We start from the raw sequence: 26,745 nt of genomic DNA, 5'->3' as shown, positions 1-26,745 counted from the left end.
CAATCCGAAAACGTCTTCATATATTGCCTTTTAGTTCGGTCAAGAGAGGATCCTCTCTTGGTTCGGTATAAAAGTTTTACTTTCACGTAATGTAATTCAGTTTTTTGTCTCCGGAGTTGCCATACAGATCTTGTGGTAAGTTTCGTATTATATTATTTTTTGTTCCATTATTTCATATTTTTCGGCTATTTTTCGTTATTTGTCTTGCTATACTTTTTGTTTATTCTAAGGTGTGTATTCACTGTTTATTTTTTAGCGAATCGCAGATTGTGGTCTTGGCAAAGAAGTTAATGTACTAGAGTCGCATTCAAATCGTACGTAGTTTTAAATTAAAGAAACGTTTGTACCAGAGATACAAACCTGTAATAGGGACAGCTCCTGAAGTAAATCATAGGATTCTTTCTCCATTTGTATCAGCTGTGTCTCAAGTTTTTCTTTGCTGTCTTTTAGATAACGCTCTCTCGTTTTTCGCTCGTTCAATCCTCTTTTGAACCTTTCTTTTTCCTTCTCAAGCTCAACTTTAGTCTCCTGAAGTTCTTGTCTCAGCTTAACGTCCAACTTGTTTTTGTGTTGCAGTAGTTCATGTATCTGGTTAAGCTTCGTTATCAACTTGGCCTGGTCTGGAGCACCTTCAACAAAAGGAATAAAATAAAAACATTTTAATTTCGAGATCCACGTCCAAATCGAAAATTCTGATTGTTATTTTGGGTACATTTTGTATTGTTCTCGTTGGAAGAAGTTAGTTTTGCCAATTTTACACCAAAAAGGCGACTTTAATATTGGTTCAGAGGGCGATAAGACAACCCCACCTTAAACTGAAAGCTGTGATATTCTTTCATTTGTTTTTCCTTAACTTTGTGACATTTCATACATTTTAATCGCGAAATAGCCTCTTGAGCTGGTCCTGTCATCGTGGCCGATGTACAACCTCCACGTTTATAGGCCAAACCTGGTGCCGTTTTTGTAAATTGAGAAATGATTTGCTACTACCGTTAAAAGGGGAAATGATTTGGCAAAAAAACAACAACAAAACAAACAAGTGAAGGTGTTTTGGTGTTTTTTTTGCTCTGTCAAATAGTTTACAGTAAAGCGCCATCACCGTTTTCTTGTACTTAATACCGTTAAGAGGTCTTGAACAACCCGGCTTTGATCAATGTTTGCGAACATATCCAATTGATTTATCAAAATCATTACATGGGTAATCATTCACTATATTAACTCTCTACATCGTTTAGTATTCTTAGTATACAAGCAATTTGCAAGTGCACCTTTAAACAAGCTCTGATTGCTAATTCTGTGTAACGCGGCTAAATGAAATACTACTGACTTGGAAAAGAAGGGTGTCCAGATTATTTGTCCTAAGTATGAAGCACTTGCATCACTGCCGCGTAACTTAGCTAGTCTATTGGCGTTAGGAAGTATGGGCGCAAATTACTTGCGTACACTATATTAAAAAGACGAAACAGTATGTTTAGCGCTTTGGGGGACTTAACTGGACATAGAAGCCGTTCGCAATTTGCTTTTCGTCTTCTTACAGGCTAACGTTTTAAGAATATTCGTTCGAGCAAGAGGAGAAACATTGAGCTGAAGATGTACTCTACCTTTAACCCATAACACTGTACCTTCAGTGAAGCCAGCACTTCGCCAAACTTCAAGCCTCTCCATAGAATCTTCCACAAGTGACGACGCACTGTTAAATTTATTGGAAACAGGACAAATGCTTTTCTCCAAGAGATCCATGCTGTGCTCTATCACCTTGTGAGTGTTGCTCAGCAACTCGACTTCATTAAAAAGAGAGTCTCTTTCATCGGTTACATCTGAAAGGTTTTCATATAAACTGGCAATCCTTTGTTCCAACACCTTGTGGCTGCCTATCAGTGATTCATGCTCAGTAACGAGTTTCTTTCTCTCTTCTGTAAGGTTTTTGATTATCTTCAAGTTCTGTTCTTCTTCACTCGCTGTCTTGTCCTCTAACTCGGCAATTTGTTCACCCTTACTCTTCAACTCGTTTCTTAACAAACTGATTTCGTTCACGTGTGAAGCCTCCTGCTCTTTCAACCCAAACTGGACCCTCTCTAAGGTTGCATCTGTCTCTCTTATCATATTGTTCTTTTAATGTAGCCAACTGTTGCTTTAGATTGTTATTGACTGTGGTCTGTTCGCCAAGCAACTCTTTCAACTCGTGCACCTCACTGTCGTACACTTGCTTCAGCTCTTCCAGCTCCTGACATTTTCCTTCTAGTTGCATATTCTTATGTTCCAATTCTTCACCTAAACGAACAAGCTTGTTTCTTATGTTCAGGCTCTTTCCTTCTTCACGTGCCATCTTGTCCTGTAACTTGGCAATTTCTGCAGACTTTTTCTTCAAGTCGTTTTCAAGCAAACTGATTTCGTTCACGTGTGAAGCCTCCTGCTCTTTCAACCCAAACTGGACCCTCTCTAAGGTTGCATTTGTCTCTCTCAAACAAGCCACAACATTATCATATTGTTCTTTCAGTGAAGAAATTTGTTGTTGTAAATCCTTTTTGGCTGCGGTCTGTTCGCCAAGCGACTCTTTCAAATCATGCACCTCACTGTCGTACGCTTGCCTCCGCTTTTCCATCTCCTGACCTGATTCATCCAGTTGTTTTTTAGTCAACAACAACTTAAGATCTTCCAATTCGGCAACATGTTTTGAATTCACGGTTTGCAACTCTTTCTGGTGTTCTTTATGAATTCTTTCAACTTTATTGGAGTTCATCCTCTGAACCTGCTCGAGATATTTCTCCATCTCTTCTGTATTTAGCTTGTATTTTTCAAGCTCACCTCTCAGACTCTCAAGTTCTTCAGTCATGTGGTCTAGCTTTTCATCTCTCTTCTGTAGCTCTTGATTATTCTCATACAATGCCTGGTTTAACTCATCCATCTTGCTTTTGTTATTTTCCTGGTCCTTTTCCCTTAGACTGTACAGTTCAATGATGGTATTGTCTTTCTCCAATACTCGGTTCTCAAGATCGCGAATGAGTGATTCGGCGTCTGAGAGGGCTTTAGATGCCTTGGCCAGTTCATTCTGCTGTTTTTTCATAGTAGCATCTCTCTAAAAAATTAAACAGAAAAGCATTATTGTTGATTTTTACCCCAAGAGACAATCTCAACAACACCTCAACCAAAGCAAAATTATAACCAAAATTTTCACAAAGAAGGCAATCTCAAGTTTTGCTGAAACACAGTTCTCACTTTCACCCTTGTGAGCTATTTTCCTGACGTAATATTCATCGCAATGTCGCGTTAGCCTTTAAGTCTGTGGATGAAATCCTAAGGTGTGGCCATTCAAATGAAGCTACTTGTAGTAGTTTCCTGTGGTGGGTTTCTTATTTTGTAAAATGAGGTTCTAACTTTTCAGTCTTTCGGTGATTTCCTACAGTGTTGTATTGTTTTAACGGTCCTGAGTGCCGGGTACTTTCCTACGATACTGTTTATTGTGCTGTAGCAAGTGGTTATGAATTTGGGTGTGCAAACAAAATTTTAATCCTGGTATTTTCCTAATTAAATTGTGTAGCATTAAGGAAAAGCTTCAACAATTTATTCAGAGATGCTAACCTCCTGCAACTGTTCCTGTAGCATCTTGATCTGTTCGATCAATTCCACTGTCTGATGTTGGGTGTCATGTGGGGTATCTCTTTGCTCACAATCTTGTTCTGCCATCTTTTGCTCCAAATCTGGCTCTGTTTCTTCCTTGTTTACTATTGCTTCCTGGATGCTAAGCAATTGATGATTCTCAGGAGAGCTAGTTAGGCTCTTAGCGAGTTCTTCAGACTCCAGCTATATGAACAAGAAAAGACAATACACTTGTATTAGATTTCCTCGTGCTTCTGTCCTTTATCAGCAAACGCCCCTTGTTTTTTTTTTTATTATATATATTTATACACTCGTCATTTCTCCTCCTCATCGCTGGGCAGTGGATCAAGATACATTTTATGGAAAAACAGAAAACAGAACACATTGCCCGCATAATACGAAACACAACAGATTGCAAAACACACAAACAAATCTAAGCATCAGTATGTGTCACACGTTGAGGATCAGTCACCTCCAACTTTCGACCAGTTATATCTTACAAGTTTTTTTTTTTACAAATTGTTCCGAAAATATAAAGATGAAGATTAATTTTTGTGAACCATTTGTAATTGTGAAGATTGAAAAGCAAAACCAAAAACAACTGATTTTTGGCAGTAGTACGGAGTGCAAGTGTTTTCATGACAATATCAAAATGAGTTAAGTAAATTAAAAAACAGCAACGAGTATCAAATCAACACACTGTTGCTGAGGCCAAAGAAACTGAGGTTTCTAAAGCTAAAGAAAGCGAAAATGATGAGTTGAATAACACGTCAACACGACAGACATCTAATGAACGACATATTAACCAATTAAGTAGTATAAGCTTATTTAAAACAATCTTTTTACCTCCTCCAAACTTTCAGAAATGGTCTTCTCCACCAAATCCTCCGCGATTCTACCAAGAAATAAAAGGCCATTACAGTTTGAACTGCCGGTTTTTCTACTGATTTCATTTATAAATTGAATAACCGAGAGTTAACATCTCTAGCTAGGCAGCATAAACGCTGGGCCTGTACAGGCCTCTGAAACCCTTTATTCACTAGTTTATCTATTCTGTCGCTAGAATATCGATTGTATAGGTAATATTTCGATATAGCTAGAATATCGTCTCTATCACTAATATATCGATTCTATTGCTAAGAAACTCACTTTGCTATTTGGATGTCTTGTTGCTTAGCAACCTAAAGATCCAAAATGAAGAAAGGAAAGGAAATTAAATCAGTAACAACAACAACAATAAAGATGTTGAAGTGACCATAAAAAGTTGAAATTTAGGCCAGTATTTTAAACTACAAAGAGCTCATCTCCGTAGGCCGTTGGTAACAATTTGTCACGTTACGTTTATTGTAAAACTTGAAGCTGTATTAAATTTTCAATAATGAATACTTTCAAAGATACGGGTGTAAGAAACCAGATGAACGTAGGAGAATAAACAACCGCAAGAGCAAATGTTAGACAGAATTTTTTTACAGCCGGTTAGAAAATTTGGAAAATTTACAAAGATTTGTATGGAAAAGCAATGAAGCGTGGCTGGAGCATAAGGCCTCTTTTTTCCATTCTTCTTAATTGAAATGGCCATAGAAATCCCTCTTTAGAATATAAGCTGGAAAACTGGCATGCTGCCTCACTTCTAGATGCTTGTTCCGTTTCTGATAAAATTATTTCTCAAGAAAAACAAAGCCTTTACTTTATGATTTCGTAATGTTTGTCACGTGACCGGCTGTCTGTCGGTGCAGGCTGAAAAAAAATCTCAGTAAACTGTGTGGAGCATCATTGACTAACAGTCATTCAACTAACCTCCTCATTATCGACTTTCGCCTTCTTCTTCTTCTTTTTGTTTCTTCTATTTTTCTTCTTTTTACCGGCTCGCTGCAGGTAAATAAAGTTGTTTTGGTCTCCGTTTGGATTAATTTAAGTTAGATGCCCAGGGCGATACTTTTGGGACTTCATGTCCGAAATATAAAACAGAAAAATTGAACTTACGGTGTCTTCATTGCCACTTCCTGTCTTTGATTCCCTTTCAACGTAAAAGAGAAAAAAATAAACGTACTGTTGTTGTTGTTGTTGTTGTTGTCGTTGTATCATTACATAAAATCTCCTCCTTCGACTAAAACAATGATTACTCCCTTTCAATTGGGCTTTCGTACATTCGGCTTACACTTGTGAATATTATCTCTCCTGTATTCTAGCTACATCCCACTTAATCCGGACGGTAGTGACTCATTTCGAGTAATAGTACGGGGTTTATGCCGTTTGGGGTGTTAAAATCTCAACAAAAGGATCATTGTTAGCCTCAATGATACACCGGCACATTTGAGAGATTTGAGAAATAATCAGTTCAGAATTAGTTCCCCTGAGAGCTGGAAATTGATTTTATCCACGCCCACAAAACAAGATTCTAGTTCCTATTCAGTGAAGAGGCTCCTTTAAAAATCTCTGACAAGCGTGACTGTCACTATATATTGTAAAAAATTAGGACTAACCAGGCTTTAAGATTTGAAAATAAAAGGGCTTATTACCTCTTGATAAGGAACTCTTCAACAGCTTCAAGCTGAAAGGAATAAAAGGAATTGTATATATATTAACATACATTTATAGAAACTACGGCTCTGTGTAAAGAATCTTCAGTACTTATAGACCAAAACGGGCCAAGCTTCAATGAGATTGCGACCGCTTTAATAGAGTATAACAGTTATAGATTATTTCATACATGACGAGGGTGAGAACTTGAAATCTTGTCAAGTAATTAGTAAGTCCTCTCCTGGTTTACTTGAGTTTCTGTACTAGCCATTGCAAAGTGCAAATGTGCTCCTATGGTTGCCATAGTTACGAATTTGCTTCCCACTCACCGCAGCCTGTCCTCCATTCACTTCGTCAACGAATGTCTCGTTGATTGCTCTAAACATGAAAAAACTCTGTTTTAGGAAAACGTTGAAGAAAACGTGCGAAGGAAAAGAAGGACATTACATTAATAGCAGAACGTAACGTATAAAGACAAAAGAAAGGGTTTAATCTGAGAATATATTCTACAATATCATTCTTAGCACTGGTACTAAGCGCTTGTCCTGATGTAATGGACGATCGAACCGCCGAATATATTCATTATCTCTTGTAAACACCCCTTATATATTACAAGCGCAGTTTCATTTGAAAAACACTGCGCTATTCGTAATGGAGGTAAGCCATGACGCAGCTTCAAGTGAAGGCAGATTCTAATCCTGAATCTCGAAATTCGGTACGCATACAGTAACTTGGTAATTTCCATATATTGGCGTCACTCTCAAATACTTCTAAGTTTATTACTCCAGTCAACAATCCAGTAAGGTTACAAGATATAGCATGCTACCATTGTCACACAAAAATGAAAGCGAACTGAATTTGGTCAGTAATTGAAAGCTGACGCGAGAAACCTAATTTCCTTGGTATTTGAAGAGGGTGGGGTAGAAATCGTGTAAACTAAGAAAATAAGATTGCATTTTTAAAGTACATTTTAATCGTAACCATTTAAAATTTCCATCGAATGCAATATTCACGAATTAACTTTACCCAGTCAGAATTAAAACAAGTTTTAGAATGTGATTTTGCAAAATGTAGTACGACGCCTGACATTGCAAGCCAGGCTTATTTCACTGCAGGAATTTTACATTTAACATTGAGTTTTGTACATACCGTAAATAAAATACATTTTCATGATGGAACTTGAGAAGCTCGGCCTGAAAACAGAATAAAAAAGTATTTAATACAAAAAAATTTAGCAAAGCAAGAATTCGGACACAGGTAGCCGGCTTCAAGGGACTCACAGGTTGTTCGAAAAGACCTCGACAATTAAGGTTAAAAAACTCTCAAAATGTTCATACCTCCATCTTCGCCCTCTCTGTGTTGGATGGTTCTTGAAATATCTCAGCATCAATCTCCCTATGGCAACATCATTATAAAATCAGTTTTAAATAAAATTATCGCTTTCAATTTAGACGTGAAGTGCTTCCCTGTGTAAGCTGAACGCTGATGATTTTCTCGTGTCGGCCTTAAGTTTTCAATAAATTAATTAATTAATATAGAAAATATTAGGACTCCAAACAGCGTGTCGAAACCAATAAAACGGCCAGGTCTTAGGTACAGCGTTACGTTAAAGAATGTGGCTTTAGGAAGGCTTGACTGTATAGAAAAGCTACTGAGAATCAAGACCTACTAGTTCAGTTCGCGGTATATTTGTGCCACATACATTGTTCAAGCTGAACCAGGTGAGATAATTGAAAAATAGTTTACGTAACCTGAATTTCTATTTTGAAGTCATATCTTGGGCGTCCTAAAACTCCCGTAAGGCCGAAATAAAAGTAGGAAAGATTGTTAACCCAAACGAGTTTGTCTGATGGGATGGGCAAAAGAGTAAACATTCGTTTCGGAAACAAATATTTCTGAAAAAAGAAAATCCATTTTTTATTTCTCGGAAGCAAAAATAATTCCGCAGCAAATTTTTTTGTATACGCAAAAAGAGAGACAGTTACTAGGAAACAATGTTTTTGAAATAATTTTATTCTTGGCTTGTTGGGTGCCTTCAAGGTTCGTGATTACTAGGCTATGACGCGCAAACTGTCACTACATCAATGTTCAAATCCTGTCTGCTGATAGCTAATCAGATTAGTTAGTTTTGTTTTATTTACATGCGCGGCTCTCACGCGGCTCACAGGATTGGCTAAACTAACAATAGCGTAGTATTGAAAAAAAAAATAGACAATGGATCCTAACCCTGACACAATAGAGCTAAGTGATATTCGGGTCCAACGAATTTAGAGGATGCTATCTTGACAAACAATGCATATGTCACCAGAAGTCAGTGTACTTCATTATTAACAGTACTTACTGATCGATCTTGAACTCCTTTATTTGATCCAGTTGCCGATCGACTTCTTCAGTCCTCTCTATGAGCCTCTGAAGAAAACCGAAAAGGGTATTCGCATTCAATTAATTCCTGTAGAACTTTAGAGATCATGATACGAGCATTCTCTTATTTTAAATGCAAGATAATTTTCAATCAAGCGCCAAAGCGCTCAGTCCACTGTTCATTATTACCAGCAAATCGAGATCGTTTACTTCTGCACAACAGTTAATTTATTCATCATTATAATAGAGGTTTATTTCAGTTGAAAATCTGTTTTCAAGAGAAAAAAATACTTAAGAGGTTCTACATTATCTGGCAAAGAATGAGTAACTGATTACGTCTTATTAATCACATAAAAGGTTGGCGTTATCATTTTTCTTTTTCACAGCAAAGCGCGCGCAGGCAATCAAGCAGTTGTCACTAGCGAACCACTGCAAATTAAACGGCTGACTCACAGAGCGGAATAAGCGACCAAGAACAGCTAGGAAACTTTCAACGGCCAAACGTAGGTTTAACAAATATTTGTGTCGGCTTGCATAAGATAATGAAACGCCTGTTAAGGATTTTGTCATCCTCAATGCCATAAGCCGCTACTTTTTGGACGTTACTTTCAATTGTTTGTTACGCGCAAGCTACTGCTGTTAAAAGCGCTGCAAACAATTTTGTTATAGTTTCTCAATAACTATTTGTTGTGTGTTTAATTGACTTACCTTCTCCTCTTTCTTTGCTTTAGTCATCTTGCTTTGTAATTTTTTACGGGATAAGCGGTTTGTACCTAAATGGAGATATTTGAATTTTGTATATAAATTAAAACTGACATGGGAAACATTTCGTGACTTTTGTTTTGAACTCCAAAGATGAGCCAAACAAAGAACTAATAATAATAAATGATTCTTAAAAAGAAAAAGACGGCGAGGCTGGGTAAACGAAGACGTATTGAACACTACAAGAGTTGCGTCGCTTGGTAAGAAAATAAAATGACCTCGGCAGCGCTTCGAGTGGTGGTTTTTCAAATTACGCTGAAGTTTTTTTTATCTTTCTACCAGAGGCTGTCACCAGCTAAATACAGTTTTTATATTCTTTGCGATTCCTTCGGATGGATGGAATAAACTGTAGCTTCTAAGAAAATAAGATCGTAACTAAAATTTTTTGTTTTCTGAGCGAGGGCTAACGAAATAACGAGTTTCCAGAGTCGTCAGCGGCACTTGGTCGAATGTGACGTCACTTAAGGCCTCATCCGTCTAGTTGATATGGAAGAGACTGGGGAAGACGTGGGCAACCTACGTTCAGGACCCTCGCGATATCGAGTTAGATCCCAAGCCTCCGACATGAAGCTCGGCGCGCTTGATATACGCAGTAAGGCCCGGAAACGAGGCTGGAGCGTACGATATCTTCGTGATGACGTAATCGGTTGCTCTGACGCGTGCAAACTTGCGTTGCCAAGGTTCCGCGCTCGTGTCAAAATATAAACAAACATTTGGCTATGATTACTCTGTGCATCAAAACATTTAAAATAAATTCCTTACTAATGTTACCATATACAACACTGCAATTTATCTCGACATATCAATCTTTTGAATTTTCATAGCAGCTTTACATTTCCTACTACTTTGTTTTCCAGATCTTTCTAGTTGTTCAAAGTCTCATAAAAAAAACTCTTCCGCTGCATTTTCGCAAAATTTTGCGTTGTACTTTTTTAACCTCTAAAATGTCAGATTTTGGGATTTGCGCATCTGATTCGAAGTGCAAATACGTTTACTAACCTGAATCGTGATCTTCGCGTTCCATTGTCAATTTCTCTCACTTATTTGTCTAAAAAACTGTCACAGTATTTGTACGCTGCCACCGACAATTCTGTCAACTGCGTTCTGTCAGTCTCCCATTATGACGCGGAGCAAAACGTCACTTTTAGAACAATTTTGCGCGCGCTAATGCTGACTGGTTTTCCAGGGCTTAGACGTGGAATTTTTTTATTAATTGATTGTTTCCAGTTGGTTTATAATCTTTCAGTAGAACTAAGCTCCACCTAATCTCACCCCAATTGTCGAATGCTTACTTTTCATCACAACTGAATTTTTCTAGCGCCTTTTTTCTTGACTGTCTCAGACGTAAGTCTTTTGAGCGTTTTTTTGTCAAAAGGTTAGTTTGCATTGGCTTTGAGGGAGATTTTCGAGATTCTATCTTTATATTCGAAAAGAAAATATGTTAACCAACCTGACTCAAGATCTTCCAGTTCCACTGTTGTAATTTAATGTCTCTTTTTATTGCTTCAAACTGTAACAAGCGGTTGGCCACACGCGAAGTGGAAATTCACCTTAAAAAAATTATCAAGTTTTGTGGCGCAATGTTAACCGTCGATTATAATCATCTTCGCACGATGCTGGTGCTTTGGAAAGCATGGAGGTTGACTGCGGCTAAATTTTTGATTGCAAGCAAAACGCACCGTCGGCCCGCGGGGATCATGAATACTTAGATGACCCGAAGACCTTCAATAAAACTTGAATTTACTCCAAATTTACTGCAAGCGGCTCGGCAATAAATCCAGTGTAAATTTCCGTAGGAAATTGTTGCACTTGTTCGAGAAAATCGGTGGCTGAAAAAAATGAGTTTAGTCTGCAAAACGAGAAGAATAACAAGATTCGCAGTCGGTGGACGCTGAAAGTGAACGCGAACCATATGAATTTAGAGGCCACGTGAAAACTTCGCATCCTATGCCAAGCCACGCTCATGCAAAATCCAAATTGCGGCGCTAAACTTGCCACCGAAAATAGAACAAAAGTTTGCAGTCTTTTCGCCCCCCACCTCTTTCTTTCTCCCTTCTTTGGCATCATTCTAAACCTTCTCGCGGCCAAAAAACCCCGTGATTCAGTGTCGTTTCACGAAAAACACTCAAGTTTTCATCGGTCGCCTGTTCAACAATTTGGGTAGGTATATCTTATAAAAAATGTTCAAGCGGAGTGGGAAGGAATGGGGTGGGGGGGGGGGGGGGGTCGTCTTTGTATGAATTCAAACCTTTGGGTGTTTTGTCCACAATTTCCCCAAAACGCGACTCACTAACACACTGGGAACATTAAACAGTTATCAGCATACTTTATTTTTGTCTAGATAAGCATGACCAGTACAAGTTGTATGTATAAGTTTAGACTTGCTTTTATAAAAGAAACTAGTTAATTATTAACCTGTTTACAGTAAATATTTAAAAATCCTGGCAATGATAAGGATGAAATGCAGTGATAAGGTACTAATGAATATAACAAAGTTATAAATCATGACTTGGATTTTCTCGCCATAAAGTTCATAATAGCCTGCATGCATTCCTCTGAAAGCCAGCGTTCTTCCAACAACGCGGCTTCCTTTTCATTCGCGTCGTGTAACATGTCACGGAACGTGTCACGAATCAACTGCTTGGACAACCGCAAAGACTGACAGATAACAGGATAAAAAGACTACTTTTAAAACGTAAAAGATGATTGGCCTTTAAAACTTTGGGTAAGATTTCCGCACACCCACCTACATTAATAGTGTATACATTTTGCGACGATTACCGTTTTCGGAAGAGGGCTACTTACATGTAGCATGACAGTGGTGCATGTACAATTAACGTATGCAGTGGCTGCACGCAAATCTTTCCCAACTTTGTTCCGAAACAACATTGCGCACAACATTTAACACGGTTTCTAAAGATAACCGTGTGTTCAAAAAAGAAAAGCAACAACAACAACTTGGAAGTAGCATGAATGATGGGACTTAAACAAATCGCTATACTACAAACTGCCCGTTCACACCAAAAGTTAAAACTTATTTTTTAAAAAAGTTGTTTAGTGACAAACACTGCTAATTATGGTTTTCTTCGCTGAAGGTGCTTACCGGAGTTTTTGGACTTCAACTCAATTTAAGCCAATGAAAGCACAAACTACAGCCTTTATTTAAAATTCTGTCTTCTGTATTCAGCTGTCACTAAACATGTTTAGTTGGCATAAATGGGCAGTAGTGATATTTATTTAGACATTTCATTTCTGACGTTCGTGATAATTTTGATCTTGTTTTATTTTTCAAATAGTTTTTTTTTTTGGGGGGGGGGGGAGGGGGCCCTCAAAACAGTTAATTTCTGAATGTTATTGGTTGCTATAATTAGTATCATATGACTCATTTAGCTAGCTTCACATGCTTTATTAATTATAGCAAAGTTTTTAAAGCTAAATGTTTAGTCTATCGTAAGTCACTAGTTCCAACTTCGCTAATTTTGTTTATCACCCTCCCACCCGTCTAGGGTTATTAGGCTACTCTCCCCTGTCTCTTTCGGGCGGGGAGGGGGGGGGGGCAGGGGTGGTGTTTGGTTTCAATAAAACCTCTCACTGTGCCAGACACTTGGTTTCGGCATCATCACTCTGTTTGTATTTTTCTGCTCATTATATGACGGAAATTAACTAAATTCATTTTCAACAAATGAAGACACAAACTTTCTCACCTTAGGAGGCAACTGGCCCATAGTTTGGACTCTTTTCTGAATTTCTTCTGTAAACGTGTCATGAGAAATCACATCAGTTACCAGACCCCAGTCACGTGCTTCCATTGCAGTCAGCTTGCGTCCTGCAAGCAGCATCTCATTGGCCTGGAAAAAAAGGTGACAATTTTACCAACTACATACTTTTGAACATTGATCTTAATATGTTAAAGGGACAGTGTCACTTATTTGTGATGTTACTTTGAATGGCCGAAAAACACATTTGCAACAAAGGAATCATTAAAATAATGGTTCAGTTTTGTTAACAGTCACCCTAATAATACAAAGAAACCAGTAATAGTTATGTTTCGCCGCAGATGGCCAAGATTGGAATGGATTGAAACCCAAGTTCTCCCAGTGTATTTGGAGAAATCGCTAAGAAAACTGAGTACAGTTTGTTCTTCCCAGGAGAAACCACTTAATATTTTCTCCTTGATGCTCTAATAGCAATTTGATGTCAGCAAAAAGGTATCTTGTCAAAAATTTGAGCAGTTTTGACCAAGACACAGAGAGATTGCCCTGACAGTACCACTCTTAATCTTTTGCTGTCAGAGAGGGCATATTTTTTTACTTCTTTATTTATTTATTTTATTTTGTTTTATTTTGTTTTTGGAGGGGAGGGGGGGGGGGGTTGTACATAGACATGACTCACTTCCTTCATGGTGGCAACTTCAGCACTTGTAACTTATTTTTATTTATTTAACTCGCAATAATCCATTTTTGCTAAGTGTGACTTATAAATTATGTATGACTATATCCAATTATTATGCATCCGTCTAAATTCGTCAGTACTAGTATAGTGAGTGCCCAGACCACAATCAGGTCAATCAAAACTGAGTCATTTCAAATTGTCAACTGACATTGAGGTTGACTAGCTTCCTCTCAGGGTGTAAAAACATGATTTGCAGTCAATTACTATGGCCTTCGATTTTATTTATTGTTATTTTAATCAAATTCAAATTTACTTCACATTGCACAAGACAATCTAATGAATTTGAGGTCAGCTTAAAACTGAATATGAGATTCCTTGGAATATTATATCATGTAAGACATGATTTTTGGCGCCTATCAATCACCACAGAAGTCAGTTTCAGAAAGAGAAAGAGTGAAGCTTAACAGAGTCAAATGTTATGCTCGTTAACTGTGATTGTTGGATTTCAATTTCTTTTATTAATCTTCATTGCCTATCAACATTATCATTATTGATGAGGTGAAAAAAGCTTTATTATGTAAGCCGCATTTGAAGTCTAGAGTTTATGCGTTATTGAAAGGTGAACTAAAGGACTGCTTTCAGTCTACTTCAGAGACTGAGACTACTGGCAGGACATAACAGTTTCAAAAATTTTACCTACCATCATCAACTAGGGGCACAAAGAATGGGAGAAAATAATGGTCTGAATTGACAGTCAAGTTACAAACTTAAGGATGTGGATGAAAAATCTACATCAACTCCTCCCCCACAACTGCTTGGCCAGTATATCCCTGGATCTTCATCAGGGATGGCACAGTGGCCAGAGAAATCGCCTCTCGCCAATGTGGTTCAGCTTCGATTTCCAGACTTGGCGTCACGTGGGTTAAGTTTGTTATTCAGGTTCGCGTCCTTCACACTGAGAGGGTTTGCTCCAGGTTCTCTGGTTTTCCCCTCTCCTCAAAAACCAACATTTCCAAATTCCAAATTATTTGATCGAAGAGTGTCTCCAATTAGTGCTCTGCTCTAAATACGTTGACACTTTAATGAACTTAATTTATTTAGAATAAATTCATAAGTATCTAACAAACAAAATACCTTAGCAGGTCCCATAATTCTGGGGAACATAAATGAGGCACATCCCTCAGGGCTCTGTCCCAGCTCCATAAATGGTGTGTGAAAAGTAGCTTTGTCAGAGGCATATACCAAGTCAAACAGACCCATTATCGTCACTGAGATTCCCACAGCAGGCCCATTCACAGCCGCAATCAAGGGCTTAGGGAAATCTATAAAGTGTGCTACAAATTTCCTGTCAGAGATAAAGATTGAAATTAATATTTACTGTAGTAAGTCCTCCTCAAGCTGCAAGTTTTCACTATCAGTAATCATTGGGTTAAGGGGAAAGTATCATGGGAAAATGGTATTGTATCAAAAGCTTCAAAACGTTTTGTTATCAACAGAAATCTAAAAGTATTGCTCATATTTGTTGTAAATTATCACCCCCTTGTACTAAGAGAACCGGTGAGTGTCTCTGACCACAGATGGACTGGGTTAAAACGGACTGCAACTTGAAAAAAATTAGGCTAACTGTTTTCAAGTTCTCGTGTTTTCATTCCCAAAATGCTATAGAGCAGGACATAAGCTGTTCCTTTCAAGAATTCAGTTGATTTCTTTTTCTTGATGTTCTAGAATTATTTTGTATTTAAGTGAAGGTGTTGTAGCACCATTTTCACAATAAAAGGTCAAAATCCGCGTGATACTTCCCCTTTAATTGTTTTATTGTTGGAAAGTTCTACACGTTGCCAGGTAGAAACAACCATTTTCTTAGTCTAGGCAAAAATCAAGTGCAACTAGTTGTTCTTCTATAAACATTACATATAATTTACTTTAATTTTGTTGCATAGCCTTATCTCAATCTGCGTTATTATGTAAAGTTAAGTTTTTTTCCCGTTTTCCAGCTTGTTTTGTAATTTTTTTTTTCCCATTATGTTCTTGTGCTCGTCTTATCCCGCCTCGACTAGCTTTGTGGCTATTTGTGGGACAAGCAAAGTTCTTATATTATCAGAATTTGCAAATAAATTGTTGTTGTTGTTGTTGTGAACATACTACCATTTTGCTACCTGGTTAAATAAATTATGATAACTTTAATATTACAATAAGCAGTTGTGAAATCATTGACAGAGAAACTGTGCCTTAATACCCATGAAAATTCTCTGAGTACCGCCCAGGTCGACTAGGTTGCCTATAACTGGACTTGATTTCTCTGCCAACATCAACACAATGCCATGTGATTGGGCTACAGTATACAAAGCAGTGATTTCAACAACTTTAATAGAGTAAAGTGTTATTCTCCAATGGAAGTAGCTTGATTTCTCACTCAAATCAAAATTTTGTACCCTTGGGAAGGGGTTATGTGAGAAAAAACAGCTCTATTTGTTCAGCATCTATAGCTATCTCAATTTGCTTGAACATTGTCACATGATGACAGAACAATAATTTACCAAGCTGACAGCTACAATGTTTTTAATTGAAACAGCTGCATTCAATGGATCTTTGAGCACATCACTTAGTAGTTAGGCCTCATTAATTTTCCTGAATTCCATTGATGCGAGCATTACGTTATTGTTCAAATTAGGACCCCAGATAATGTGGTACTTACTTCAAAACATCTCTACCATCACGAGCCATTTTCTGTGGGCCCTCCGGTGGGATCCGCGCAAAATTGCTCAAGTCATTCCCACTACAGTAATAATCCCCTGTGCCAGTTACCATGGCAACAACACAAGCATCATTCTTCCCAGCTTCATCTAAAGCTGTCATAAATTCTTTGTACATCTGAAACAGAAATGACAACCACTGGTTTATATACATATTGCCACCTCGCATCTGCAAATAAAATTTCTGTACCAAGTTCTTCAATACCATTAGTCGAGTACGTTTGCCAAGGGTATTATCGGTACAATTATTCTAGCTAGGACTAAAAAAATCTTCATTCCAGTTAGCTAAGCGCATTCAGGCAACTCCATGTAGCTCACCCTGGTCTTAACAATCTCAGAAATTATATTTATTTACTAATTATACATGTAGCATTCAAGGATTCTGAAGACCTTAAAATTTTGATTGAAAATGAGTAAGTACTAATTCATGTGAAATTATATCACATCAATTGTATTATGAAGGTGTGAGCAGTTTTAATAGAATTTCCATCTACCATGAGTAGTGACTCACAGTAACACAATCAGAAAGAAGCCAACTGAAGGTGAACTCTAGTCTGACCTGTTCAGAAATGCATTGACTGCCACTTAAAACACAAAATAGCCAATGAAATTATATAGTTTTACTAAGTTGTTTCTTTGTCCTGTTACTTCAATCTACAGTGTTAAAAATTAGTCACCTTAAGTCCAAAATATTATTTTAGACAAGACAAACGTCCTGTAATCACTATTATCTGTTTCACACTTTTTCAAGTGAGATTCTCAAAGTATGACATACGTCATCTGAACACTGAAAGGTAGTTGGATCAAATAACATGACATCCTCCACGGTAGCCCAAGAACTAGCAAATCCTTTTGTGTGACACCGACCACCTATAACGTCTGTGAACATCACTTACACTTGAAAATTTTAAGCTAATGAGGTGAAACTGAAGCTTATTTGTGTCTTAAAAGTTCTTCAAATAGTGGATAAGGCTATCTAGTGGATAAATTGCTTTCTAACGGATAAAATGTACTCCAGGTCCAATACTAAGTAAACATAAATTTTGTAAAACAACTGCCCAAAAAATTATATGGTCAAGGTGGACTGCATTTTCATTGTCTGTAGTCAACAGATATCTTGTGTTATACGTAATTTTGTGTGCCAGGGAGAGAAATGGCAGAATAAAGATCATCGTCAGCTTTACTGTAATGATTAAAAACTGTCAGTGCTTTGTTATCAGTGTGTTCAAAAATAAAAAAATATCCTGCTCATTCTTGCAGAATATCCCCCGGTTTTCGCCAAACTTGGCCTGCAGCCTTGTTGGCTACTACGGTTCAGGTTATATTCTGCATGATTTTATCATTTAATCTGCTTGTTCATTCTTACATGTACATGATCTGCTGCCTGGTCATAGCTGGATAAAGTAATTAGTTAGCCACTCTTTGAACAACTGGAGTCAGGTAATTAAATCATGTTTTTACTGTGAAAAGTACAAAGTGGTTAAAAAGATTTAACATCTGCCACACAAATTAATTGAGTTGCAGTACTCTACCTCCCATGTTATTGCATTATATTTTGCCGGTCTGTTCATGCGTATTGTCTGCACTCCATTCTCCAGTGTTACCACCAGTTCTTTGTATTTACTTCCTGTGTCAGCTGTTGCACTGTCCGTAGGAGATGCAGACTTTGATTCCACTGAATCAGTACTGCCAAATTGAACTAGGGAAAGTTAGACAAAAGTTTCATACTAAGTAATTTTAGCCGCAACTGAACAATATTAATAAGTTTTCCTGTGATTCTGATTATCTATATGTAGTGGTTACTGACCAGATGTTGAAGCAATGGTATCTCCCAACAAATTGTATTATACATGGTATACAAGGTCAACAGCCAGGGATGGTGCAGTGGTGAGAGCACAGTAAAGCTCGCCTCCCACCGATGTTATGTGGGTTAATGAGTTTGTTGTTGGTTCTCTCTCATCCTTGCTCCAAGAGGTTTTTCTCCGGGTACTCTGGTTTTCGTCTCATTTCAACAACCCAACCAACACTTTTAAGTTCCAATTTGATCTGGAAAGTGTCCCCAATTTATTTAGTGCCCTGTCCTAAATACATTATTGACACTTAAATAAATAAATGTGATTTATTTATTTTATTATTTTTTTCTGTTGCATGAAGCAACTAGTATTTACACTCCCACCTAAATGAGATACTAGTCCATCAAAGTTTTCTGTCTATTGAAAAGATTAACACAATGAAGGTTGAGGATATGCCTTAAATGACACTGACCTTAAAATCTGACGTTCAATGTACTAGCCCCCAAGTACTGCTGCTGTTACTTCACAACCATCACACCCCCAGCCCACCAGTCCCCACACCATGACGTGTAAAGAATGATGTTCAAACATTTGCTGAATCAATTTGCATGAATTGTACTTTCATGAACATGGTTACATTCATCCAACTACAATTCAATATAATTGTTTAAATAACCAAAGCTGGTCATGTTTTTGCATTGTTTCAAAAAGTGAAAATAAACTTTCAAACTCATACTGCATGTAAATTAACACATCTAGTGCATCATGCAAAACAATACAGGAATATGTAGGAATGTAGGAATACCCACCAACCAGGTCATTTACATAATCTATGTACTTCTGCTGTGCATCAGTCTGAAAAAAAGAATTTGATAAACAGTATCATAATTCTGAATTTAAATACATGTGTTTACACGTCATACGACTCCGCTAAAAATGACTGCATGGGAGGCTACATGTATATTTAATACCACTTAACGGTAATGATAATTTATTTATACCAACCTTTGACAGATCACCAAGATCATTCCACGCTGTCCACTTTGCTTTACCAACAAAATCGAATGCCCCTGGCTTGGGATCATTGCATTTTCCTGCACTGGCCTCCACAAATAAAAACAAAGTAATAAATACAACTGTCATACAGAAGTCAATGCTAGTCACTGAATAGAATCTAAGGTCCATCTACTTTGGAAACTGATCAATTCTGAGTTAAAAGGGAATGATGTATTTGCGCATAAATTTTATACCTGCCAACTCTAGATCTCACAGCGTTAGTATCACGCTTGCGGACTACTAAAGACATTGTTCTCACGCATCGAGGACAATTTCTCATGCCTGACTCACAAATCCGGGCGAGTTGTTCTAAAAAAATCTTCATTCCATTTCAGATTTGTTATGTACTTATTTCTTTGCTCCTCATAACAATCCCAAAAGCTTTCAAATGTCTACAATCTGTTTGAATTGAAGGGCTGGGAGCATAACCGACTTATGTCGAATTTCAGCCCGTTTTCCAAGTTTGCTCGGATTTGTCCGAATTTTTGCATGTGAACTTCAATTCGATTGAAAAACATTGTTCACTATTTTTTTCCGCCGATTTTTGTTTGATATTAATGCCATTGGGAATTGCTACCATCTTCTAAAGAAAAATCGATAACATTATAGTCACTATGGATGACCAAAAGGACAATGCATTGAGTATTAATATTTGTATTAAATAGGAACTTGTTGTCTTTGAACCACGGCACACGAAAGCGGTCTTTCTCGCGGGAGAAACGAAAAGAATTCTGTAACACTTTCATTTGATTGTTACAAACTACTACGTGCGTGACAGGAATGTAAGAAACGCACCTCAGATACAATACGTCATCAAAATGTCCGCACAGTTCTCGGCCACAGTTCTCACCATTAAAAAGTCATTTATATATGTTCGTTGGCAATGTTTTACCTTTGGCAGCGTGTAAATGCTTAGTTTATAAGTGGATCGCCATGTTGAAATGCTTTCCTAAAGGTGTTTCACAGAGGAAATCTATTTTCCAACAGTTCTCACCCCATTACGTAAAAATATTTCAAAATTCAATTAGTTTCTTTATTGCGACATGGGCGAGAACTGTTGCCAGATTACTAAGACGCACTTTTGCTGTGATCAAAAGGGGTAGAATAGAAGGGCAACAAATCGGTTTTTCATTGAGAGAAAAGTTTATCTCGAAACAAGCCATTTCCTTTCCTGCAACACGATTTGAATAAGCCAGAACTGAGGGCGAGAACTGTTACGCATTGAAAGAAAACAAGTTCTATGTCACGCACTGCGTGACTTACGGCCTTACTGGCTTTCAAGAGACCGGTCTTTGTATGAAATGCAGTTATTTTCCCTTACGGTTAAGTGAAAAGTTACAACCATGTTAATGAAATAATGTGACAGTGTTGCTTGAAGTTCGTTATGCTACAAGAACTTGGTTTTATCGCCCCGAAAGGAAAACACAAAATTGGAACTAGCACTTTTTTGAAATCGCGTGAAAGCTATTTGCGCCACACTTAACCTACGGCTAAAAAGAGTAACTTTCTTGACTTCGTTAATGCACAAAGCAAAAATATGCACCATAGGACTTGGCTGACCGAAAACCGTCACTTACATTCCAATGTTTCCACTTCCCAAATACGGACGGTTACCTTACAACAAGAACACGCGGTCCGAGTCTTCTTAACCGACGAGCACGACGTGGACAACATCTCTAACAACATTAACCTTCCAAGCACGTTTACTAGTAAACATTAGGAAACCACCACATTCCCGCCCCCCCCCCCCCCCCCCAACTCAATGTTGTTTTCTGGGTCACGAACAGTCTCCTGGCAAGCATCACCTTCCAAATCAACATTGCATAAGGGGGAGGGGGGGGGGGGGAGGGAGAAATAACTGTGGTAGAATTAAGAAGAAAGAAACAGTGAGTGAGTGGTTTCTACATCTGTTTTCGGTTGTCATTGCATAGGGGGAGGGAGTGGGAGAGAGAAGTAAAGTTCTGTGGTAGAATTACAAGAGAGAGAAATAGTAAGCCAGTGGTTTTTGCGCTGTTGGTGTTTGGTTTTCTCAAGGAGTTTTGTACACGTTTGTAAAACCGCGAAATGTTTTCAAAACCAGGGAGAGCAAAAATTGGGACAAATGCAAGCGAAATCGTAAACTGGGCTAAAATTCGACATAAGGCGGTTATGCTCTCAGCTCTTCAATTGTAAGTGTTCAAAGGTCGTCGGACATTTTCGGCAATGTTCAGAAGTCTTTGGAAAATCGTCGGAAATCTTCGGAAGTGGCTCAGACGTTTTCGGAAATCCCGGTCATGACGAGACAAAAATCTCACACGTTTGACTCATAATGTATTATGTCTTGCTTACTTACAATGCAGTGCAACACTGATTTTTACTAAGCAGGAACTTTGTTTTCATATATGCCCAGCTTGGGACATGTTCCCATAATATTTATTTATTGTTTTACCAAGTGACAAAATTATTTAAACAAAAAATTTCACCTAGCCTGCAGTCTGTAGTCCATGTTCTACCTAGTTCACCCAAAATAATCCATTCCATAGTCTGCACATGTATGTAATGCATATATATGATTGCTCTTGTGCATACTGCTTGGGGTCTCATGGCGAAAAAACTACTAAAATTATTTTGGATAATTTCAATTGCTTGGTGGTCCTAATATATTGGAAAAAATTTAAAAGGTGAACAAACTTTTCCAAACATTTATAATTTATCTTTGAATTGATTGCAATGAAAGAATGTTGCCAAAAGGTCGTAATAACAGCAAATTCACAGTGATTTTGACAAAAAAATACGATGCTTCTGAGGCTCGATAAACTGAAGATGGCTGAAATATCTGAGCCTTAAAAGCACCATACACGATGTTTTTTTTTTCTTAAAATCAATGAAATAATCTAATGAATATAAACCTCCCACTTTCTTTATTTCGATAGGTTTGAGCGTTGAGGAATTTAAAAGCAAAATGTAATCAAGATTGAATTATTATAAATTATCGTACAAAATAAAACTTCGGCATTTTTCTTACTTGTTTGAAGAAGGCATACAACTTCAATTTGTGGTCACTGCCAGGGTCTTGTTTTAGAGTCTTGACTCGGGCGCCAGCAGCCTCAAACTCCTTGTCCAGATCTCCTAGCCTTACACATCCCGTGTGAATTGGTCTTTTTGCCGATAAACTGAACGTGGATGGTCGAAGTGACAGCTTTTGTACATGTTTCAAGGCACGAAAATAACGCGCCATATTGGACAAGTTGGCGGTTTGCACTTACATGACCATCTTGCCGCTTCATCATCTGCCGCTGGACGATATGCCGACGTTGTCAAGATTCAGATTCTTAGAATTGATTGTCCAGTTGATTTAGAATTTTTTATAATTTTGACGCCGTCTGTTTTCTGTAGCTTTAGGCGTGAATATGAACCTCTCTGGTATTGAAGAAATTGCCAGGCCTTTTATGACACTCAAACTATTGAAAACGTAGTCGGAGACGAGAACTTTTCATAAAAATGATGCGTTTCCATGAAAGACACGGAACACACGTCGAGCTGTCACCATGCAAGACATCTGCAAAGAGAATCAGGAGCTTTGCTAATGCAGTTGTATTCAGTCATCGACCTCTGGCATTCGATGAGACGTTTCTTTTTGAGATCGAAGAGCAGGAAAAAGATTGGTCTGGTCATGTACGATGCGGAATAACAACTCACAACCCACAGACTATTAAAAGTGTGCCACCATATCTTCTTCCCGACATGGCACAGATGGGTAGAACATGGGTGTTCGCGATCAAGTCTACCATGCAGAAGCCATTAGGGGATGAGCAGCTCAGAGACTATGGGAGCTATAACTTTCAGCGGCAGGAAGCCGGGGACAAGGACACGAATCCGATGTTTTGTGGCAGGAGAGCACGTGAAATGGAGCTCAAGCCCACTGATGTCGGTTCGCGTATTGGAGTCAAAGTCAGTCACTCGGGAGAATTGTACTTTTATGTCAATGGAATGAAGTTTGGTCCCTGTGCTCTTGATGTTCCTATCGACAAGGATTTGTATGTTGCTGTCGACGTTTATGGAACAACTAAAAAAGTGCAAATCATTCAATGTGGAGGTCAGAATTGTAGCTTGTAATGCACCTATCAATGTTAACGCGCAGCGGGCGGGGGGGGGGGGGGAGGGCATAGACGAGGCGTTTTAACTTGCATTCAAATGACCCACTGCAGGGTATTTGTGAATGGTCAAAAGAGACACTAAACATTGAAAATTTGGGCTAGGCTACACAATACAGGGCCACTTTTCTTGTTTACCTTTTCTAGCTGGATTGGTAGCATGTCAGTACCTCTTGAATTCAATGTGGTGAGCTGCCAAGCCACTATAATGTGTACACCTTCCTTGCTCTTAAAAAGTTGAATTCCACTGGTGTCTCAGCTACCGAGCCAATAAAATATAGTTGTTGCCAACATCCCCTGCTTTTGCTTAATATGCAATATGCACCTATTAATATCATTTTGAAAGATATAGAGGGGTATAAGGCTGGTGGCCGTGGTGGTGCAGCTGGGTTGAATGTTCTGAGCAAAGTGCAGCTTGAAAGATAGAGCTGTGAATCCACAATGGGGGAGCTGGGAGAAGGCAAATTGACACACCGCAAGTGTAGAGAAAGTTTGTTAAATGGTCTGCACTGATGAATGTACATGGGACATGCTGATTGGCTGAGTCTGTGAAATAGATAATAATAAGTATTATTACAAGTTGATCTCTCATCTCTCATAAGAGATCTACTGTAACAAGCAGGCACGTTGTCTACAATTTCAAAGTAATACATTGAAAACAATCTAAAAAATTCTGGACATCCATTTCATTTATTAGCCATAAATTAATGTCAGTTGCCTCACTTGCCTACATTTACATGTATGCTGTCAAAAGTGACGGCCAATGGGTAGGGAACCTTCCACAGAAAATGAAAATCGTCTTTTAGAAAGGAAAAGTCCAGTTCATAATGTTCATTTTCTTCTGTTTCATTAATGGGATTTTCTAGAGCAAGTGGATCAATCTTTTCTTATCCTTCACTTTAATTAATTTACTGATAGAGTGACATACTGATATGTCTATGAAACACATTGATGGAATGGGAAATAAGTGGTAATTTTTATATTTACAATTATTCTTTTCTAGTTCCCTCTCTTGTTGACTTGTGCTGTGAAAACGTCAGGAAATGTGTGACACAACAAGAGGATCTGGAAATACTGCCTATAACGACACCACTTAAGAAGTATATTGCTACATTTTGACAAGAAGGAACCACATAGAAAAAAATAAGAAATGGATAAGAAATTACATTTTAGTCTACAACGTAAATATTCAAGTTACTTTAACCAGCATGGAAGGATAATAAAAAAATAGTGTTGAAACATTGCTTTGTAGGCAAGGAATGCCACATGGGAAATGTTTTACAAATCTAAAACTATAAATATGAAATATATATTTATTTAGTATTCAGGCTGAAATGAAAAAAAAGAGTGAGAGTTTCCATTATATGGTACTCACGTTTGAAACTTTTCACGAGTTTCTCATGTTTGGAGCTCTTGTCATGAAGTTAACACAATCAACACTCACAGGTCCAGCTGAGTGGCTGTGCTTTGAACACTGAAAGGCATTTTGTGCGATGAAATGGCAATACATTATGTGGATATCAAAGGATAATGTAATGCAAAACTTTTCTTCTTACAGGATGTTCAGTTAAGCTTTGACCAAGATATTAGACAAGGTCCATGTAACCATGGCTTCATTAAAAGAATGTACAAGTGGATTATCTCAAAATCATGACAAATTTAACCTGTGATCAGGGTCTATTTGCCTTGCTAGCAGAAGTTTCTTCTTACATGTTCATGTGCATTTGATCATATTCCACTCTTTGATCAGTTCTCTTTTCAAATGGCCAAAATATTAGCAAACAAACATGACAAAGAACCTCTACTAGTAAGTGGCTCTATGTTCATTTTCTTCAATATATAAAGTATTCCTGAGTGGTGACCAAATAAGAGTGCTTCTAACATAGGAGCTGATTGCTGGTTACTATAAATTTGGAGAGTGCTTTAAATAGGAATGCATTTTAAACAATGTTATAAGTAGAAAAATCATGAACCATGTTCTGTGAAAATGTACCAAACAGGGTAATAGTATTATGGGGATTTGAGAAGGTGATGGCTTAGTGAAAATGGTTTTCTGGCTTGTTTACTTGGCAGGTGATCCTACTAGAGACAGTCACTGTATTTTTTTATGTCCAAGTTTATTATTTTAAGAATTAGTTTTTTATTTGAACTCATCTATTTCTTTTAAACCTTGGCTAAAAGCCAGAAATTTTAAACGGCATCACCATAAAACTAAAGTAGAGAACAATTGAAGAGATTGGCGCACAACTGAGTTATATATAGTGCATTTCAGGTTGCTTTTTTGTTGTGTCAGTACAGATTCACCAGAAGTTTTGCATTTGACCTCCAGAAAAGGTTGCCCCAATGTTTCATCTGTTGCTTTAAAATGCATTACAACTCAATTATGCACCAAGCAATTCAATTATAGACAAGAGCAAATTTTGTTGATAAACAGATGTTGTAATGTCTGTTTGACAAAATTAATACTGAACAGTGTATCATTCAACTAGTACCGACATTATTCATAGTTGTTGAGCAACAATAAAACTGCTTCAAAATCGTATTTACCCCAAAGTGTCCTCAAAGGAGATAAAAAAAGGAAGCAAATATTGTAGTTTGTATTTTGATGACAGTAAAAGACTACAATTTCAATGGCATTAATATTGTTGAAACATGTTTTTAAATTCAGTCCTTCAAATTATGCTGACAAGGTACAGCAACTTGTGATTGTAACCCCAGTTTATGAAAATGATCAGAAGTTTGAAATAAAAATATCTTTCAAAATCTAAAATGAGCATGAATTCTGGAACTAATTTTGAGTGTAAAGAAGGCTGGAAAATCAATGGTCAAGAATTCCCCTGGAGATCGGAAAGAACCAATTTTCCTAGTTCTTCACCTGAGTAAATGAAATCATAGACCCTGGAGTATAAAACTGTTTCAACAACATACATGTCTGATAGATCTTGTAGTTATGAATATTACTAGACAACATGATACATACTCTGTGTTGTAGTGCTAGTAGTTAGATTGTAAGACTTTGATTTTGACTGTATATTTAGTAACAATACATATTATAACAAAAATAAAAGCATCATAGTACATCAACTTAATGCAGAATATGGTCATTGAAGAAAATACCTAGAACAGAATGGCTTGGTCAAAAAATTGTGGCTATATAGTCAAAATTGTGTCAAATTGCTCTGGCTAGAATTTAGGAAACATACTGGCACATGTAAGCAAGTAAGAAACAATTGGCTCTCATTTTATGGGTTAAATTCAAGAGTGAGCTTTCTGATAACATTTGTCATTGGGCTTCTTTGGAACTTGACGCAACCCCCTTCACTCGTGGACAGAAACATACACCTCTGCATTTACCATTGAGAAGTAAAAATTAAAAAG

General features: G+C 37.6%; 3 protein-coding genes across 3 annotated transcripts; 1 reads left to right on the top strand and 2 right to left on the bottom strand.

The window, feature by feature from the left end:
• Positions 1-1,993: 1,993 nt before the first annotated feature.
• Positions 1,994-10,350, bottom strand: LOC146477962 (uncharacterized). The gene is made up of 13 exons (XM_085112524.1): positions 10,240-10,350; positions 9,187-9,251; positions 8,459-8,526; positions 7,455-7,512; positions 7,267-7,310; positions 6,447-6,495; positions 6,117-6,148; positions 5,581-5,614; positions 5,395-5,466; positions 4,747-4,778; positions 4,444-4,492; positions 3,580-3,801; positions 1,994-3,076 (listed from the first exon to the last, which is right to left on the bottom strand). Exons 1-13 carry the CDS (start codon positions 10,262-10,264, stop codon positions 1,994-1,996), a joined length of 1,833 nt encoding a protein of 610 aa, XP_084968650.1. The 5' UTR covers positions 10,265-10,350.
• A 1,202-nt stretch (positions 10,351-11,552) lies between these two features.
• LOC146477961 (enoyl-CoA delta isomerase 2-like) lies at positions 11,553-22,462 on the bottom strand. The gene is made up of 8 exons (XM_085112656.1): positions 22,239-22,462; positions 19,184-19,282; positions 18,988-19,033; positions 17,918-18,084; positions 16,328-16,503; positions 14,767-14,977; positions 12,945-13,088; positions 11,553-11,898 (listed from the first exon to the last, which is right to left on the bottom strand). The coding sequence occupies exons 1-8, from the start codon at positions 22,449-22,451 to the stop codon at positions 11,743-11,745; spliced, it is 1,212 nt and encodes a 403-aa protein (XP_084968782.1). The 5' UTR covers positions 22,452-22,462; the 3' UTR covers positions 11,553-11,742.
• Positions 22,463-22,702: 240 nt separating this feature from the next.
• On the top strand, positions 22,703-26,744 carry LOC146477960 (neuralized-like protein 2). Its single transcript, XM_085112683.1, has 2 exons — positions 22,703-23,309; positions 24,371-26,744. The coding sequence occupies exons 1-2, from the start codon at positions 22,715-22,717 to the stop codon at positions 24,484-24,486; spliced, it is 711 nt and encodes a 236-aa protein (XP_084968809.1). The 5' UTR covers positions 22,703-22,714; the 3' UTR covers positions 24,487-26,744.
• Position 26,745: the final 1 nt, after the last annotated feature.

This window comes from Pavona decussata, unplaced genomic scaffold, assembly GCF_977016875.1.
Source record: "Pavona decussata unplaced genomic scaffold, jaPavDecu1.1 SCAFFOLD_67, whole genome shotgun sequence".
In the NCBI taxonomy this organism is placed as follows: Eukaryota; Metazoa; Cnidaria; class Anthozoa; order Scleractinia; family Agariciidae; genus Pavona; species Pavona decussata.
The sequence above is the reverse complement of the archived record's forward strand: the minus strand, read 5'-3'. Positions and strand labels throughout refer to the sequence as shown.

Bases quoted from the DNA above. Each gene is read 5' to 3' on its own strand.
- LOC146477962 (XM_085112524.1), bottom strand. From the start codon at position 10,264: ATGGAACGCGAAGATCACGATTCAG. The intron at 8,527-9,186 runs GTAAGTCAATTA...GGTTTTCTTCAG, and splicing joins AAGCAAAGAAAGAGGAGAAG to AGGCTCATAGAGAGGACTGA. The intron at 7,311-7,454 runs GTATGAACATTT...TTCTGTTTTCAG, and splicing joins CAGAGAGGGCGAAGATGGAG to GCCGAGCTTCTCAAGTTCCA.
- LOC146477960 (XM_085112683.1), top strand. From the start codon at position 22,715: ATGATGCGTTTCCATGAAAGACACGGAACACACGTCGAGCTGTCACCA. The intron at 23,310-24,370 runs GTCAGAATTGTA...ATTCTTTTCTAG, and splicing joins GCAAATCATTCAATGTGGAG to TTCCCTCTCTTGTTGACTTG.
- LOC146477961 (XM_085112656.1), bottom strand. From the start codon at position 22,451: ATGGCGCGTTATTTTCGTGCCTTGAAACATGTACAAAAGCTGTCACTT. The intron at 14,978-16,327 runs GTAAGTACCACA...TATCTCTGACAG, and splicing joins GATGGTAGAGATGTTTTGAA to GAAATTTGTAGCACACTTTA. The intron at 13,089-14,766 runs GTATTTTGTTTG...CTTTTTTTCCAG, and splicing joins GAATTATGGGACCTGCTAAG to GCCAATGAGATGCTGCTTGC.